Source organism: Onychomys torridus, chromosome 5 (genome assembly GCF_903995425.1).
Source record: "Onychomys torridus chromosome 5, mOncTor1.1, whole genome shotgun sequence".
Classification (NCBI taxonomy): Eukaryota; Metazoa; Chordata; class Mammalia; order Rodentia; family Cricetidae; genus Onychomys; species Onychomys torridus.
The window spans coordinates 45,269,193-45,287,419 of record NC_050447.1 but is presented as its reverse complement, the minus strand read 5'-3'; the positions used below and the strand labels follow the sequence as shown (position 1 = coordinate 45,287,419).

At 47.6% G+C, this 18,227-nt stretch overlaps 1 protein-coding gene across 1 annotated transcript in view; it reads right to left on the bottom strand.

Moving 5' to 3' along the window:
* Window positions 1-8,047: 8,047 nt before the first annotated feature.
* The window catches only part of Gan (gigaxonin), a 46,687-nt gene continuing 36,507 nt past the window's right edge, over window positions 8,048-18,227 (bottom strand). The window contains exons 10-11 of the mRNA XM_036187854.1: window positions 10,317-10,426; window positions 8,048-10,232 (exon numbers count right to left, since the gene is read on the bottom strand). Of these exons, the coding sequence (XP_036043747.1) occupies window positions 10,051-10,232; window positions 10,317-10,426 (292 nt within the window). The 3' untranslated portion in view covers window positions 8,048-10,050. The remainder of the gene's footprint in view (window positions 10,233-10,316; window positions 10,427-18,227) is intronic.

The window sequence follows — 18,227 nt, the reverse complement described above, 5'->3', positions numbered from 1 at the left end:
GCAGGAGAAGCATCAGAGAACAAAGCAGCAGTGTGCTAGGAAGCAGCTCTTTCCAAGAGTGAGCACTGCACATGAGTGCTCAGCACAGCACTGACAGGACCAGAGGGCGCACTGCAGGCCGCTCTATTGAAGCAGGTCCCAGGAAGGGTGGCACCAGCCTGGGAAGAGACTGTCTTATTTAACTCAGTTCACACTCTTTTCAATGGAGTTTCCTGTCCTAGCAGAAGAGAGACATCAGTGACAGGACACCAACAAATCGCCAGAGTCATTGTGTGTTGTGGGTAGATCTTATTCAGAGGTGGAAACAAAGGCCCTGATCTCTGTAGAATGAGGTCTGCCTGGGCTGTCTCCAGCCTGGATACTGACGAGAGTGTGGGGTAACCTCTATGGCGGCACTTCTCAACCTGGGTCTCGATCCCTCTGATATTTACATTACAATTCATTGCGGTGGAAAAATTACAGTTATAAAGTAGCAAGGAAATAATTTTATGGTTGGGGGCCTGCACAACATGAGGAGCTGTGCTGGAGGGTTGGGAAACACTGCTCTATGGGCCGGGGCCGGGGCCTGTGGGCATGAACTACAGGACCCACTGTGACGTATACTGAGTACTTCCACCAAAGCCACCATCTTTGTTTATGGCTGTCACAATTACACACGGGACAACATGGTCAAAGCAAGTATTGCCATGCACTGTTGACATGGAGGTTTATGGGAGAGAGGATACAAATGGAAGCTGGGTTCTAAGTGGGTTCAAAATGAAAGGACCCCATAGGCAGAAAAAGCCACTGATTACTAAATTCAGCAAGCTCTGCTATACAGCTTGTGCTTTCTTTTCTTTTCTACTTATTTATTTAGTTAGTTGTTAGTTTTTGTTTGTTTTTTTTTGAGACAGGGTTTCTCTGTATAGCCTTGGCTGTCCTGGAACTCACTCTGTAGACCAGGCTAGCTTGAACTCAGAGATCCCCCTGCCTCTGCCTCCTGAGTGCTGGGATTAAAGGTATGTACCATGCCTGGCTCCCCCCCCCCCCCCCCAAGGATACTTGGTACAGTTCCCAACATAAAGTTCTCCAGGCTATGGAATTTAGATGACCTCTACATGATGAAGCTGAATTCTAGGGTTCCATCCAGAAGCAAGCGTTACATGATAGACAGGGTAAAGGCTTAGCTACTTTTTAAAGCTAATGATACTTTTGCCCTGGGTACCAGTTCCTACATTATTTATTGTTTATTAGCCTTTATGTGTGTGAGAGTGTGCTATGTGTGTGTGGGCACTTAAGGAGGTCAGAGAGGGTATCAGACCCCCAGGAGCTGGAGTTACAGGTAGCTGTGAGCCCCACGTGAGTCCTGGCGGATCCAGGTCCTCTGCAAGAGCAGCAAGCACTCTTAACTGCTGAGCCATCTCTCCAGCCCTACACTGTTCATTATTGTTTCTATGAAGCCTAACAGTCAAGTTCAGTGGGTTATTCTAGGTTACAATTCATGATCATCATAATCCTCGCCACCCTGGTCATCACCATCACACACTTATTTCCTTGAGTTTCTTTTGAAGCAAAAACCCTTGTGATGAAAATATGGTCCCTTTCTCATTGCAAACAAGCTATTCCCATCTCTGAATACTCACAGTTTGGTACATTTAAGTCAGAGCTAAACAAGACGGGAGGGGTGGAAGCCTGGCCTGCTCTTGGGGGCATGCCAGAGGATGTAGGAAGGAATCCCACAGTGGTTTTTGGGCCAAGCTCAGAGGGAGGTGTCAGACAGCCTCTGTGAAGCGACCCTGGCTCTGAGTACATCTTGATGGACAATCTGGGACCACACAATGCTGTGACAGAGGCTGGATGCTGAGGTAGTATGTGTGGCCCGGTGCTGGCCCCTGACTCAGAGAGAGCTCTTGGTGGCCTCAGGGTAGGTGTGGAAGGCTCCTGTTGTCTCCAGTTGCTTGAGGCTGGAGATGGGTTGGGGCTATGCTGGGTGCTGACCTAGGAAGCTGCTGGACTGGCTGGCAGGTGGGAAGAGCCAGCACAAAGGCATGGTCAGGGGCTGAGAAGGCACACCTTCTGGATAAGCAGCTGATCCCATGCTTGGTGGTCCAGGGAGCAGCCAGAGTTACAGCTTTCTCCTTCCTTTTCCTAATTTTCTTTTTACATTTACTTATTAATGTGTGTGAGAGTGTGTATGGAGGCCAGAGGACAACTTGTGGGACTCAGTTTTCTCTCTTTACCACATGGGTCCTGGGATTTAAACTCGGGTAATCAGGCTTTACCTGTAGAGCCACCTCACTAGCCTTCTTTTCCTTTCTTCTTCACGACACAATTCAAGCGACTAGAACACCGGGCGGGGACAAGAGTGGGAGGCTTGAAAACGACACGAGAGTGTACATGACAGTACCTCCCTCTGGACAGAAGTCCTCAGACTGCTAAAGGGAACTGTCCGGGCTGAGGGAAGGACCCTGGCTTCAGACTCCTCCTGGCAGCATCTAGCTGGCCACCGGGGGCCATGAAGACAGCCCAGCACACTGAGGATGGGGAGGGGAGCTGGGGGCTGCTCCCTTGTGACCACAGGGTTCCCATTTCTACGTAGGGTTGGAGTGAATGGCCGAGGGTCTCTATAGCAGGCTTTCACCAGAGGGGAGACAAAACAGGATCATAAGAATGGGGTCCCTAGAAATGTTTCACAAGAGGCAACTGAGAACCAGGCCAGCTCCTAGGGAATGTTGGCTGAGCTCACCAAGCACCCTCCTGGGCAGCCAGCCCAACTTGGGAGGCACGACTGTCATTTCCCAGCTTAAGGCAGAAGAGGCAGCAAGGAGCTCAAAACAAAATGTGTGTCACCTAAAATCATGGTTCGGACAGACATTATGGCTTAAGGAAATCTCTGGAAGGTTGGACCATGAGCACCCTGGTGAAGGAACTGCCATGGTGGCCAGTGGCCAGAGTCAAGGGGCCAAAGGGATGACAAGCAGAGCAGAGAGGCAGGGAGTAGGTAAAGCCAGGAGGGACGCAGGGCTCCTTCACAAAACCCTGGGAAGGACCCTTTTCACCTAGTCCCCAGTCCTGGAGCCTCTGGCTGGCAAGAGCTCTGTATGCCAGGGCAGAGCACCACACTGACGGTCCTGCCACAGGGGGCCCATCACACAGTACTGTAGAAGGGCCCCTGTTACCCCGAGGCTGTTCTACCTGATGGGTCTAAAGATGACAGAAGAGCAATCCCAGCATTTGGGAGGAAGAGGCAGGAGGCTTAAGACCTTTCTCAAAAAATTCACGAAAAGAAAGTAAACTAAATTAAATAGCAAGACGATGAAATTCTGTAATTCAGCCTAGTGGCCTGAAATGTTCTGGAGTGTACACACCTCCTTCATATGCTGACCACCAGGCCAGAGCCTAAAGGCCTTTGTAGGGCCTGGTCACTTGCTAAGTGGCTAGACAGTCCCAGGCTGCTCAGGCTCACACTGCTCGCTTGCCTAGAACCTGCGGGCTGGAGGCATGGCCTTCACCACAGACACAGAGGGGGCAGTTTCCACATTAACACCCAAGTTAAAGAAGCAGAAGCTTAGGTTTGTCACCTCAACCAGAGACTTAGAAAATACCCAGTTTATTTGGTCACTCTAGATGACAAATTTGATAGTCTGGTGGAAGAGAAAAGTTCCACCTTGGTAAAGGATTTTAAGGAAATTTAGAGGACTCTGTTAGGTAAGCTCTCCACAGAGGGTGACGGACCACTTTTTTTTTTTTTTTTTTTTTTTGAGACAGGGTTTTTCTATGTAGTTCTAGCTGTCCTGGCGCTTGCTATGTAGACCAGACTGGCCTCGAACTCACAGAGATCTGCCTGCCTCTGCCTCCTGAGTGCTGGGATTAAAGGCTTAGGGCACCACACTTGCATGAGGTTTTAAAATGTACCGGGACTCAGTTACTCTAAGCATGCAGGGCTCTGAAGGGGGCACAGGGCTGAGGAGAGGGCTGGGCTCTGAGAGGATCACAGCATTCTTTTGGCCTCTACTGACTACCCTAGTCTCCCATTTGAGTGGGCTAGGTCGACAGTGACCTGAGAAATGAGTGTCTCTGATGGTGGGGCTTCCTTAGCAACTCCATTCTGACCTGGGGACCAGGAGAGAGCAGAGGCTGGGGCACTGAGAGCCTGTTACTATGATGTGGAGAAGGTATGTGCAGGAGAGTCCCTGTGACCAATCAGACAAGTCACGACTTAAAAACGAAACAAAACATGATTGCAGGTAGTTGGGGCAACTCAATCTTAAACCCGGAAAACATCTGTTTTGTTCTGACATCTGGCACTACCAGAACTGAAGAAAGAAAAAAAAAATGTAGTGAGGAGCCAATAAAAGAAAAGATTCTGGGTTGGGGATTTAGCTCAGTGGTAGAGCGCTTGCCTAGCAAGTGCAAGGCCCTGGGTTTGATCCTCAGCTCCAAAAATAAAAATCAAAAAAAAAAAAAAAAAAAAAAAAAAAAAAAAGAAAAGAAGAAGAAAAGATTCCCAGGAAAAGACAGCACCTTACAGGAAATGGCAGCCTCGAGCATCTACGTTCCAAACACCATGTCAAATCACAGACACGCGCTCTTCTCTGATCCTAACAAGGGCAGAAATTAAGCCCTCCATTTTACACAGCACTGCTGTGTGAATACACTACTTCTCTGCTACAAGAAAACATAGCCTTTTAAATGACTCTTTCAAGTTCAAGTTCAGTTTCAAGTAATCTCTTTGCGGTAGCCCCAGAAGAATTAGCGCTCCTCCAGGTTTAAAGTGCCTATTAAAAAAAGTAAGAAAATGGAAACTACGCCTTAGAGGACTGAACTTCGCAAGGCTGCTCACTGCTTGTCTCCAGGCCTTTGTTACAGAACAGAATGCTGAATTCTTTTCATCTGCCAGGGAACCAAATGCAACGCTACATCACGAGGTAGCTGACAGGAAGGTTTGCTTTTCTCCTATAAACACCAAGAATGGCATGACTGCAAGGAATTCCCATCCAATTCAACAGGAAACACCATAAACTCAGCATGGAGACTTCCCTGGTACAGCCTGAAGAATTTAGCACCAGGGTCTAAGGTGTGCCTGGTGGTTCTCTGTACCTGGTATGAAGCAAGGCCCCCAAGTCTCCTGTCAGTGCTAAAATCCTCAAAAGAAGAAGCGGAACTCACGAGGCTGGAGGCAGAGCACTCAGAGTTACAAAACCGCAGAGGAGGCTGCAGTTCAAGCCCCAGACCCGGCAGGCAGCAAGAGTGGGACACCCACCTAAGCTCGGGGCTCCTCGCAGTCGGCAGTAGACCTCTCATCCCTGCCCCAGAACTGTATGTATACATCTAAACGAACTATGAGGAGCCTTGGGGACACTTCAAAGGGCAGAAAGACCCCTCAGCACGCCAGAGCAGTTTCCTTCCCCCACTGACTGCATGGGGGCAAATTCAATGAAGTGTTAGTTTTAGTCTTTAGGAACAAACCCTGCCTTGCTTCCAGAAGACACCCAGTAAAGCCTGAGACTGTCAACAGCCGACAGGCAGGGAGAAGCAGAGGGCTTCCAGTTTCTTCAGCTAGAAATGTTTGGTCTAGGAGCTGAAACCATACTACAAATGATGTCCATCTTAGGACTAAAAAACACCTGCATGCCAAGAAAACCCAAGTTCCTGTTGGACTATCACCCGTAAGAGCCCAGAGGCCTGGCTTCTGCTTTTGGATGCTGCTCACACTCAAGTGCTCGCTGTAGGAAGAGGAGAGCACCCACCTCAGACATGGCAAAGCTTTTAAGCTCAAGTAAGATGCTGTAAATCAAGCTAACGGTAACAGGATGAACATGAGGAGGTGCACTGCACTGGGCACAGGGCCTCAACTGTCCTACAGAAGCACGTGGAGACACAGGCATGTGCTAGGAGGCCATGAGGCACCTGGAATTCTTGATTCCATTCTAGTTTCCTGCGCCACGGGAGGCCTGCCCACCTGTGTACAGAGCTCTTCACTGAAAACTCAGCAGAATGGAGGAGAGCTCTCTGTCTAGGGAAAAGCATCCTGTTGAAGGCTAGGGTGTGGCGATCAATGCCTACTTACAAACCCAGACCAACTCTGACTCTACAAGGCAGGAGGGAGGACTGTGTCCTGCCTGCCTCCATGTAAGGTTCCCAGAAATGCGGGCACAATTCTTGGGAGGCCCTCAGTATTTGCTGGGTGATCCAGGGCAGGCATTGTCATGCCTCACCAATCACTGGCTTCCTTGGCACTCTTGGCTACAGGGAAGTCACTGTAAGAAAGAAGCCTTGCTCTACCTTCCAGTGGGTAATTCTCAGGCAATTCTGGTGCCACTAAGTGCATACAGTGAAAGCTACCTCACTCCTTCCCAGAGCATCCAACGTCTGCATCTGACCGAAGAGGTACTGTGTGATCAGAAGACAGCACTGTGGTGTTTGTCACCCTCTCTGGAGGACTTCTGGGACCCCTGGCACAGTGCACTGGGCAGGAGGTACCAAGAGCAGTCCTCAAGGAGAGCTGTTTCCCTAGACAACTGACTGGCATCCTGTGAAAATCTGAGGTATCACAGTAAGCACAGCCCTACCTTCACCATATCCACAAAGAATGTGTTTCTGAGACAATGCTGAGGGGTGGCCTCTCCCCACTTATACAGAATAAAACGACACTTTCAAACCATCAGAGATGTAACAGAACACTTGCTGCAGCACAAAGAAGATTCAGACACAGCCCCACAGTCTTTTGGGTTGCGGCACGGTGTGAATGCCCAAGCAGAGCCATGACCCCTCAGAGCAATCAAACAGCAAGCTCAACCTCTCAGACTAGCCCTTGCTAGAACCAACTGCTAGCTGGTAAATAAATACACTTTTTAATCCCGCTAAGGAAGAGAGATGCAAACCCAGTAAAAGTGACTACTGTCTACAACAGTTCCACAGTTCCACACAGCACGTGTTTGACATAGCCATGAGACTGAAGGTCGACAGACTCAAGGGCTTATCTGAAGCACCAGGAGACAGTAGTTATATAGCTGTGACTGTGATTCAAAAGTAAACATATACAGACGGACTTAGCAAGTCATGTGGCACAGCACGCACACACTTTTCTTCTCACAGAACTTAAGCACTCTTGAGAGTAAAAAACGACACTTCATTTTAAATTAAGCACTTTAAATCTTTGAAAAATCTATGTTTAGATATGTTAGAGAAACAAACAAAAACAAACAAATGAACAAACAAACCCACTTTAGACTCTAGCCTAGGAGGGTGCCTTGGTTCCACCACTGTAGCCTAAGACAATGACCTTCCAAAGAAAAGAAATTGCACTTCCCAAGATGTTTGTGTTTCAGATTTTAAGATCTAGCCTCAGTTGCCAAGTACAACATATACCCGGTCAAAGTGCCTTACCGAGAAGGGAAGGACCACTCCCTCCGACTTGACCAAGACGCCAGTGGAGTAGTAAAACACAGGCCTGCACCACAGGAGCTACAAGCCACTTCTCCACACTCAGAGAGTAGTTTCAGGAGGTATGACTGACTGACTTCGGAACATCATAGTAAAATTAAATACAGCCCTGCTTTTCAACAGGGTAGTCTCTCTCTCTCTCTCTCTCTTTCTCTCTCTCTCTCTCTCTCTCACACACACACACACACACACACACACTCACACACACACACATGCACACTCACTCACACACACACTCACTCACTCACGCACACTCACTCACTCACGCACACACACTCACATGCACACACACACACACACACACACACACACACACACATGCACGCACACACTCACTCACTCACCTAAAAATAATAGTTTGGCACTTAGCAGCTTTTGTTGTTATTGCATCCCATATTAAGTTGCAAATTTATTTTATAAAACATTAATTTCTGCAGCTACAGTGTCAATGAACTGAACTGAAAAACCTGTTTGTTTTTGTTTGTTTTTAAGTGAACCAAGTCAACAGGTACTAGTAACGTCACCATTGGACCCATGACTCTAAACTGTCTCTCCTTGGAGAGGCCTGAAGCAGACTGAGAAGAATTTTAAAACTCCAGGAGTTCAAACAAACAAACAGACAAACAAACAAACAAACAAACAAACAAACATCAAAACCAAAACCCAAAACAGAGCAGTTAGCCAGCTGTCCTGACACCAGTTTCTCTGCTCTGCAGGCCATGGCTCTGTCCTGTGCAGGTATTTCACCAAAGTCAACTTGCCCTTCTGGCAATTTCTCTCCCCTGCAGCCACCAGCTTAGCAACAGCAGAAAGTGCTTCCTCTGCCATAGTTTCTTTGATGGAAAGCTCCCCAACGGGGAGACATGCCGACAACATGGCTCATACGAAACACAATCCAAGCCTGACTTGGACTGGATGGCATGAAGGTGTATGGCACGTCTGGCCTGGAGCAAAGGATAAAAACTTAGACCTACTCTTGCCAAGTTGCTTCTGGCCAAGGCAGAGTGAGGGCATCACTCCCAGCCCTTTTTACAGCTACCCTTTGGCTTCTTTTCCCCAACTTTTTATAGTGCCCATCACTCAAGACAGGTATAGGAAGATCCCTGCAGAGAGGCCATGCCTTTTCAGGTCCACAGGTGGGAAAATAGGATTAATGCTTTATATGCATTTTAATTGTATATAAACATCTCACATAGGAAGTTTCTAGAAGAAATTTCTGTTCTTCAATTTATAACCAAAGGATGTACTTACACATTTAGCAGTCACTAAGATATAATGTTGCCTCTTCTAGCCATACTCTAAAGAAACTTGTAGAAAACAATTAGAAATGAGGAACTCTATATCAAGTTGACAAGAAATTTGATATTGCATACAGCTCACACTGTCAAGTAATAGAGCACACTCAAGTCCCTGATTTCCCACCAAGGTGGCATAGTCTAAATGAAAACAGACTATCTTACAAGATAAAGTCCACCATCTAAAGAATTTCTTTACTAATGGGAATAGGAAGGAGAGAAAGTGTAGAGGACACTAATGGGGACAGAATGAAATTAAGTTGAGGTAGTTTATTCTACCAGCCAAACATTACTGGGAGTGAAATTCATCTAAAACTCTACCAGTGAGCGGCTTTGGGAGCAGCCTGTTACAAAGACAAGATTCTAAACACACCTGCATTCAAAGACAAGTCTGTAATTTCTAAGCAGCAGTAAACAGGACTCAGTGTGCTTTCAGACAGAGTATATGAAGTTTTTGATCCCTATGTACATTATCTGGACAGCTTTGTTTGTTTGTTTGTTTGTGTCCCATTATTTTTAGTTGCAGCAGATTGCTATCGTTTGCCCAACTCTACAATCTCCTCTGCGCTGACAGCCTGGAGTATAGAAAATGGTTTTGCTTTTCCAGGTGGAAGGAAGAATGGTGCAAGCTCCCTCCCGAGCTGACAGCCCCTCCCAGGAGCTCTCTCCTGACGCAGGGTCTTTCACAGTGAGCAATTCCCTGAAGCTCACATAAGGGCTGCAGACTGGAGCTCCTCGGGTGACTGACTCTTTACTAAGACAGACTATTGCTGGAGAGGAGTTTTATCTCAGCTTCCACTCATCAGAACACAGTTCTTAAACAGCATTAGTAATGAATGGGAACTAACTGGCACGAGCCTCAGTTTACTGAGTGGGCCAGGCATTCTACCCCTCCACAAGGACAAGGACAACCTTGTCTGCTGGGTATACTGGTTTGCATATATGGATTCTGTTGTTTGTTTACCACAGCACACACACTGGGACACAGTTAGTAAGAGTTCCCTTCTGGGAAAATGCACCTTAGGGCTTTAACTTTGATATTTCACATGACACCAACCCCCCACTCCCTCCTCCTTTTGACACTCACTAGCCTCCACGGTTTACTGACGCATCAGGCTGGAGGAACTGATTCCTCCCGGGTAGTTTTTCAACAGTTACATGGTCTCCAGACAAGAGCAGAAGCCCAAGCTTCTAAGCATTAAAAAACCACCAAAGAGTAACCATACTGAAACTCAGCACACAGCAAGGTGGAGCTGCTTCTCGGTACTTGCTGATGTCCAGCCACGTGATGCGCTTGGGGCAGGATCTCGCTTTTGGCTCCTCTTCCTCTTCAAGGGGAATGGACCCGGATGCGGAACAAGCCTTGCTGCAGCTGCAGGCGGAAGAGCTTGCAGTTGGCTATGCGCAGAGCTGCACAGCCTGTGCGTCGAAGGTCGGATGGCAGGAGTGGCTTCGTGTGGTGCCAGGTGCCCGTGCTTCTCTTAAACTCACGCACATAGTCATAGTTGGTACCTAAACCCAGAGAGGGAGCAGAGCTGAGCTGGTGCACCTGAGCCACCAGAAGCCGTCCCCAAGAAACCCCGGCAGCTTGCTCACCTGTGTCAAGGTCTCCGATAACATAAATACTGGCTCCTATGGGGACAGCTCCATAAACGAAGGATGAACTGGCAGGGATGCACAGGTTCTGATCGTTAAGGTAGATCCACCTGAAAGCAAGGCCAACAGACACAACTCAGGAAACCAAAGTACCAATGGCATGTTCAGGAAGACAAACAGGAACAATGCAACTTGGCACTGCCACTCTTGACCCCTATTCCACTTGCAGGAACCTTGGTTGTGGTTACTGTCCAGATGGACAGCAAAGGCTCAGACATAGTGACTCCCACAGAGTGGGAGTGCCTCTGCTGAGCACCACAGCTCCTGGGACTCATTCCTGTGTGGCTTATGTCATTCACATACTATTGCTCCCCCCAATTTAAAACTTTAATTGTCTGTGTGTCTGTGTGTAGGTATGTGCATATGAGTGAAGTACCCACGGAGGTCAGAGGTCAAAGTCAAAACTCCTGGAACTCCCTGATGGGAGTGCTGGGAATTGAATCCCAGCCCTTTGCAAGAGCAGCAATGTCTTCAGCACTGAGTATCTCCAGAGCCCAGGGGTGTGCTTATTGCTAAAGTCCCGTCATACTTGCTAGCATTCATCTGGGTGCCTTCTGGCTTGGGCTGCTATAAGGACAATGGTCAGGGACATTAGATGAGTCTTGTTTGGTTCTGGTTTTGGTGGACTTATAGAACCACTGAGTTCTACAGAAAGGGCATGTGCCACATAAGTGATGAGAAAATGTCCCTCTTACTCCAAATACAATGCTGCTCTGTTTTCTAGTTCATGAGGACTGGGAATCCCAGCTGCTCGTGCTCACTGGGTCTTGGTGCCCTCAGTCCTTTGAAGACTGTGCTACTGTAACATCGAGAATTTCCTTACAGTCTAACTATGCTAGGTATTTTGGCATGAGCTTACTGGCTAGTTTATGTACCTTCTTTTGCAAAATGTCCATTCAAAATTTGCTCATTTAGAGAACATACACACAAATAAAAATAAGATAAGCCCTTAAAAAAACAAAAACAATGCCGGGCAGTGGTGGCGCACGCTTGTAATCCCAGCACTCTGGAGGCAGAGGCAGGTGGATCTCTGTGAGTTCGAGGCCAGCCTGGTCTACAGAGCTAGTCCAGGACAGGCTCCAAAGCTACAGAGAAACCCTGTCTTGAAACAAACAAACAAACAAACAAAAACAACAAAACAAAACAAAAACAAAAAACAAAAACAAACCAAAACCCCCAAACCTGATTAAACTTCAAGTATCAAAGTCAGGAGACAGGGGCTATCACAGGCTAAGGGACAGCAAGGAAACACAGCACCTGTCAGCAACTAGAAACCAGGATGAACTGAGGCAAGGGACATATTGGTGGAAAGCAGGTGACATTGCAGGCAGTCTGTAATTAAGCTAGTATTGCTCAGCTTTGACATTTGTATTCTGGTCAAGGGGGACACTGGCATTAGAAGTTCAATGAATGGCTTATGGGAATGCCTTGACTTTTGGAAGCTTTTCTAGAAGTCTAAAGCTACTGCAGGGGCTGGAGAGATAGCTCAGTGGTTCAGAGTACTTGTTGCTTTTGCAGAGGATCCAAGTTTAATTTCCATCACCAACATGGTGGCTCACAGGCATCTGAAATTCCATTTGTAGGGGATCTGATGCCCTCTACTGACCTCCACAGGCACACATATGGTATACAGATAATACAGGCAAAGCACTCCTAAACATAAATAAATATACAAATTGACTGCAAACAGATGTGGCTCAGCTGCTGAGGTGTTTTCTGCTCAGCCTGTTGCCTTAGTTTGATCCTTGGGAATCTACACTGTAGAATCAACACCTGCAAAGGCTGTTCTCTGACCTTCATGAGAGAGAGAAAATCTAGGTTTTGCCATGCAGTGATGTTCACTCAGGAAACCGTGACCCACTAATAGCTTACAGGCATGCCAAATCATAACCCGTGCCTAAGCAGCCTTGAGGCCCCACTGTCCAGGACGGTGCATGCAGTTCAGTGGAGACTTGGCCTACCCACTCTGCTGCACAGCAGCTAAAGAGCCAGTGTAGTAGGTGAGTGAACTCTGATGTCAACTACCAACATAGAAACATCTCACATGGAGTATCACTCATTTCAACGAACGCTTCCCTGACTGTTATGAAACAGGCAGCTTCCTTATTTTGAATTCCAAGAAACAAGGAAACAAGGTAATTGCCCAAGATTATAAAACAAACCTAGCCACCAACATATTTCCCTCCCTCTCCCCTTCTGTCTCACCTTCCTTCTTCCTTTCTCTTTCTGTGAGACAGGGCCTCGGCTGGTCTCCAATGTGCTAAGCTGCCAAGGACGATCTTAACTTCTGATCCTTCTACCTCATGAGTGCTGGCTAACATCCCCAGTTGATACTGAGGATGGGTCTGAGGGCTCCATCATGCTCTCTCTCTTCTGAGCCACATCCCAGCCTATGATCAGGTGGTTTGCTGGGGCTAGAAATATGGAATTTGGCCTCACACATTTAAGTTTGAACTCTACCTACTTAGCCATATCCCAGCCCAATGCTCACTGTTATCCCTTGGCAATGACTATATACATTACTGCATTTTCTCTGTTTAGATTACTGGTGTGGCTTCTGCCTCCAGGCTAGACCGTGACTGAAAGCAATGAGGTCAAGAGCCAGGTTCACGTCCGACTCACACCTTCACAAGTCTCACTAAGGCAGCTGAAGAACTCTCTTCTTCCCAACCATCAGATCCAAATGAGATGACATGGTCAGCAAGCGCAGGGAGTGTGGGGTTTCTGCAGAAGGTCAGAATGACCAATACGCGGTCATACATGGCTGACTCAGCCCCGAGACCACACTGCACAGGTTAACTGCTGGCCCTGCCTTCTAAGACTGAGATAGAGGAACTGCTCTGCAGATCCTTGCAAACAAGATGAAGAGAAAACATCAACTAGCTCAACAGCTGCAGAGCAAGGCCTGGATGAAAAGACACACCACATCTGGACAACCCAGGCACTCTACAGAGATGAGGACACTGCACACTGCTTTCCTCCCCGCCTCTCTGTCCTAAGTTTTCAGTAGGTATTGATGTTGAACTAGAGGTTCTTCCGTTTCAGTCTTTTGAGTATCAGGACTATAGAGTGTTCCACCATGCCCAGCTATTTCTACCTTCTCTCAGTGGACAGAATGGAGTGACGGGTTTCACACGCCAGCATTTTTTCTACCAAGTCCCCTGGGATACAATGGGTTTCTCGTCTTTGGAGGTGGGGGGGAGAGTTCCAGGGATTTACTTAGCTCTTCCTGCCACAATGGCCCTCAACCCAAGGTCCGTAGCATTGTCTAGGTGTCCAGCACGCCTATTCAATTGTACACTCAAAGATGAAAAGGTGGCTCTGGCAGCACACACTGCTTCAAGGCTAACACAGGGGTCACGTGTCCAGGCAGGAAACTCAGGCAGAAGCGAAAGGCCAGGTAAGGAAGAGGCCACAGAGATGCCTCGGCCTCAGGCCGCTCTGCAGACACTAAGCACAGCAGGGCACTCCCCTGCAGAAGCCTGGGGAGGGAGAAGGCGTGTGGAGCACTGCTCTGAGATGTAGAGAGTCCACAGCAGGGTGCAGCAGGAGAGAAGGCGGGTGGGTGCCCAGGAGACCCCTTGTCCAGTATGAAGGGTAAAATGTGGCAGTGACACGTGAGGGACCTGAGGGCACCCTGTCAGAGTGTGGGGACAACTAGGAAGACAGCAGGGAGACGAAGGACACAGGGACTTCCAGAAAAAGAGGTCCCTGCTTTCCATGTGTCTCCATGTGTCATTACCATGACTTGGGAGTAAGGTGTGGCTTTTTTAAAAAAAATTCAGAAACCACAGAAAATAGTAAGATATGGCATTTTTCCAGGAAAGTTTTAACCTAAAAATAGGGAACAAAGACAGGAAAGACAAGAGATTACTTATAATCTGAATGGTCTGCAATTTAACACAGACTGCTCATCTGGCAGCAGTTTCCACAGCATGCAGAGAGCTCACCCAGGAACTCAGCCCCACTGCTGGGTGGTGTTTTTCTGCCAGCATTTACGGGAACAGAGTCAGGCCAGTGGGGTGGGTACATCAGAGGATTCTGCAGCCAGAATGCCTGCGCTTGGGTTCCAGGTCTGCTGCATGCTCCCCACTGTGCTCTGGTGTCGTCACATGGAAAATGGGACAGGGCAGTGTCTGTGCCTCAGAGGGGAACAGATGAGCCCAGGCAGCGACTGTGCAAGCATCTGGTTTTGCTCATGTTCAGTGTTTTACAAATGTGCAAACGTCCTGTGTGTCACTGACAGGAAGTCTTAGCAGCTGCTTTCTGTTTATAAACTACACTGGGGAGCCCGGGAACACAAAGGCTGGAGATGTATGTATTTTATCTGAAAAAAAAAAAAAAAATTCCCCACGAGACAGGGTTTCTCTGTGTAACAGCTCTGGCTGTCCTGGAACTCACTCTGTAGACCAGGTTGGCCTCAAACTCACAGAAATCTGCCTGCCTCTGCCTACTAAGTGCTATGATTAAAAGTGTGCTCCATCATTGACTGGTTAAAAAAAATTATGATGAAGGGTGTGGTGGTTTGAAAGAAAACAATCCCCCAAAGGGAGTGGCACTATTAGGTGTGGCCTTATTAGAGTACGTGTGGTCTTGTTGAAGGAAATGTGTCACTGTCGAGGTGGGCTTTGAGGTCTCATATATGTTGAAGTCACGCCCAGTGTCTTAGAACACTTCCTGTTGCCTGCAAGATGTAGGACTCTCAGTTCCAGCACCATGTTCCATCATGATGATAATGGACCGAATCTCTGTCTGAACTGTAAGCCAGCCATCTCAATTACATGTTTTTCCTTTATAAGAACTGCTGTGGTCACAGTGTCTTTTCGTAGCAATAGAAACCCTAACTAAGACAAAGGGTTGCTGGGCGGCGGCGGCGGCGGTGGTGGTGGTGGCGCAGCAGCATGCCTTTAATCCCAGCACTTGGGAGGCAGAGGCAGGCAGGTCTCTTTGAGTTTGAGGACAGCCTGGTCTCCAAAGTGAGTTCCAGGAAAGGCGCAAAGCTACACAGAGAAACCCTGTCTCGAAAAACCAAAAAAAAAAAAACCAAAAAAAAAAAACAAAGGGTTTTACTTATTTTGTGTGTGCTTGTGTATGTATTCATGTGTGATGGTGTGCTTGCACTTGTATGTAGGTCAATGTCATGCCTGGCTTTCATGTGGGTGCTGGGATAGAATGAAGACCCAAATGTTTGAGCAGTGAGCGCTTTACTCACTGACCCACTTTTCCCCTCAACCCCTTTTAAATACAAGAGCGGGGCTGGGGCGGGGGAGGTGGACAGTGGTCAAAAGTGCTGACTGCTCTTTCAGAGGACCTGAGTTCAGTTCCCAGCACCCATATCTGGTAGTCACAACAGCTCCAGGGGATCTCATACCCCCTTTTGACCTCCCTGAGCACACACACAGAGCACACATTTACATAGACAAAGACACAAATAAATAATAAAAAATAAATTTAGCTGGGCGGTGGTGGCGCACACCTTTAATCCCAGCACTCGGGAGGCAGAGGCAGGTGGATCTCTGTGAGTTTGAGGCCAGCCTGGCCTACCAAGTGAGTTCCAGGAAAGGCGCAAAGCTACACAGAGAAATCCTGTCTCGAAAAACCAAAAACAAACAAACCAACCACAAATAAATAAATAAATTCAAAGCCGGGCAGGATGGGGAGGCAGAGTTAGACAGATCTCTGTGAGTTCATGGCAAGCTTGGACTGTACAGAGAGTTCCTGTCAGTCAGAGCTACTGAGTGAGACCCTCAAGAAAGAAGCTTAAAAACAAAACAAACAAATAGAAATAAACAAACAGAAACAAAGGAGCACTACTTTTACACACAGGGTCATAGTTCGTACTGAGAACAGGCAGTCAAAAACAGACATGTAGCAGGCTGACTGGTAGGAATATCAAGCATGTCCTGGGACAGTCAGGAAGCTGGACAGTCAGACTGCAGTCCCACCCCAGGCAACAGACAAAAAAGAATAAGAAACGTAAGCAAACGACTTCAGACAAGTTGCAGCTCACGCTAACTACACACTGAGTCAGTTGTCATGGAAAAGGTTTGTGTCAGTGTTTTATCAAAAGCTAAACATGCTGCTACTGCCTGCTAATCAAGCAGGACAGACTGTCTTACACTCATCTGGGCAAGAGATTAATACACTATTTCCTACTTCAGCAACCAGTCCCCACACTGGCACAGCAAAGAAGAAATGTAACATGCCTCTGACATCCTTTATGCCCTCCCCCACGTAGCAAATACCGTCTAAACTGCCTCATTTTCTGTCTAGTAAATTCCCCTGACAGTCTACCCTAATAATGGGAAGTAAAAGCATCTCTGAACATATCCTAAATGGAAAGCATGTGGCAGATCAGGCAACATTTATATGATATCTAACACCCTGTGTCTGTTCATTATTCACCTCGACCTCAAAGACAGGAAATGAGCCGTTGTCTTATGCTCCCCTCTTTGGTAACATGACTGAAGCACATGAGATCAAGACGATCTTCCCTGGGGATCCGAACAGGCCACTGCAGTGAGAACACTGCCTCGTGCTTATGAATGGGAAAGTATGTGAGAGGAGGGAACAGTACCTACCAGAGAAGCACGCCGTGGCCTGCCAGGCATTTTTAAAAAGGTTTTTCTTAAGCTGGGCACGGTGGCACACACCTTTAATCCCAGCACTTGGGAGGCAAAGGAAGATAGATCTCTGTGAGTTCGAGGAACTCTACAGAGTGAGTTCCAGGACAGCCAGAGCTTTTACACAGAGATACCCTCCCCTCCCCCAAGGATTTTCTTTTACATTTATTCATTTACTTTGTGTGTGTGGTGAGAGAGAGGAAGAGAGAGAGAGAGAGAGAGAGAGAGAGAGAGAGAGAGAACTGATAAGCTGTGTGGAAGTCAGAAGACTTGCGGGGATCAGTTTTCCCTTTCTATCTTGGGGGTCCAGGCAACTGAAACTCAGGTCATCAGACTTGATGACAAGTGCCTTTATCTGCTGAAACATTTCTGGTCTGTCAGCGTTTCAATATCTCAGACACCAGCTTAACTGACATATGACGGCGCGTCTGATGCCAGCCAGGTTTGATGCTGGAGGAGAATACAGTTGGTCACATGCGACCTTGCCCTGTATACATTCCCCGGTAGCAGTTACAAAGTCAGGGAGATGTGGAGAGTATCTGGGATCAAGGACTGAGGAGTGTGCTGAGCCTGGCAGACAGTGAAGGCTTTCAACAGGTAAGCTGTTGTTTTGGAAAGACCAAGTTAACCAGAAGGACAACAAGGGGCATTTCAGGCCGAAGCAGCCTGGAACTGAGCTAGCCAAGGGTTCAGTGTGGAGTCCCTGGGTGGACAGCAGCAGAAAAAGCAGATGAAGGCCCTGTTATAAAAGGCCACCTATAGACAGGTGTGATGCTCTCGCCTTTAACCCTAGCACTTGGGAGGCGGAAATAAGCATATATATATATATGCCACAAATATTAATGAGTCAAAACTTTACCCTGAAAGCTAGTGACCAATTATAAGCTACTAAGGTCAAGTGTGTGCTAAGTTCCAGGTTCCATGATGTTTCTTTAAGTTACTGTGGTAGTTGGAATGAGAATGGCCCCTTAGGCTCATATATTTGAACACTTATCCCCAGTTAGTGGGACTGTGTGGGAAGGATTAGGAGGCGTAGCCTTGCTGGGGGTGGTATGTCACTGGGGGTGGGCTTTTTGGTTTTAAAAGACTGGCTGTTCCCATGCTCTCTCTCTCTCTCTCTGCCTCCAGTTTTCAGATCCAGATGTGAGCTCTCAACTGTTCCTACCACCATGTCTTTGTCATGGATTCTAGCCCTCTGACACTGTAAACCCAATTAAATGCGCTCTTT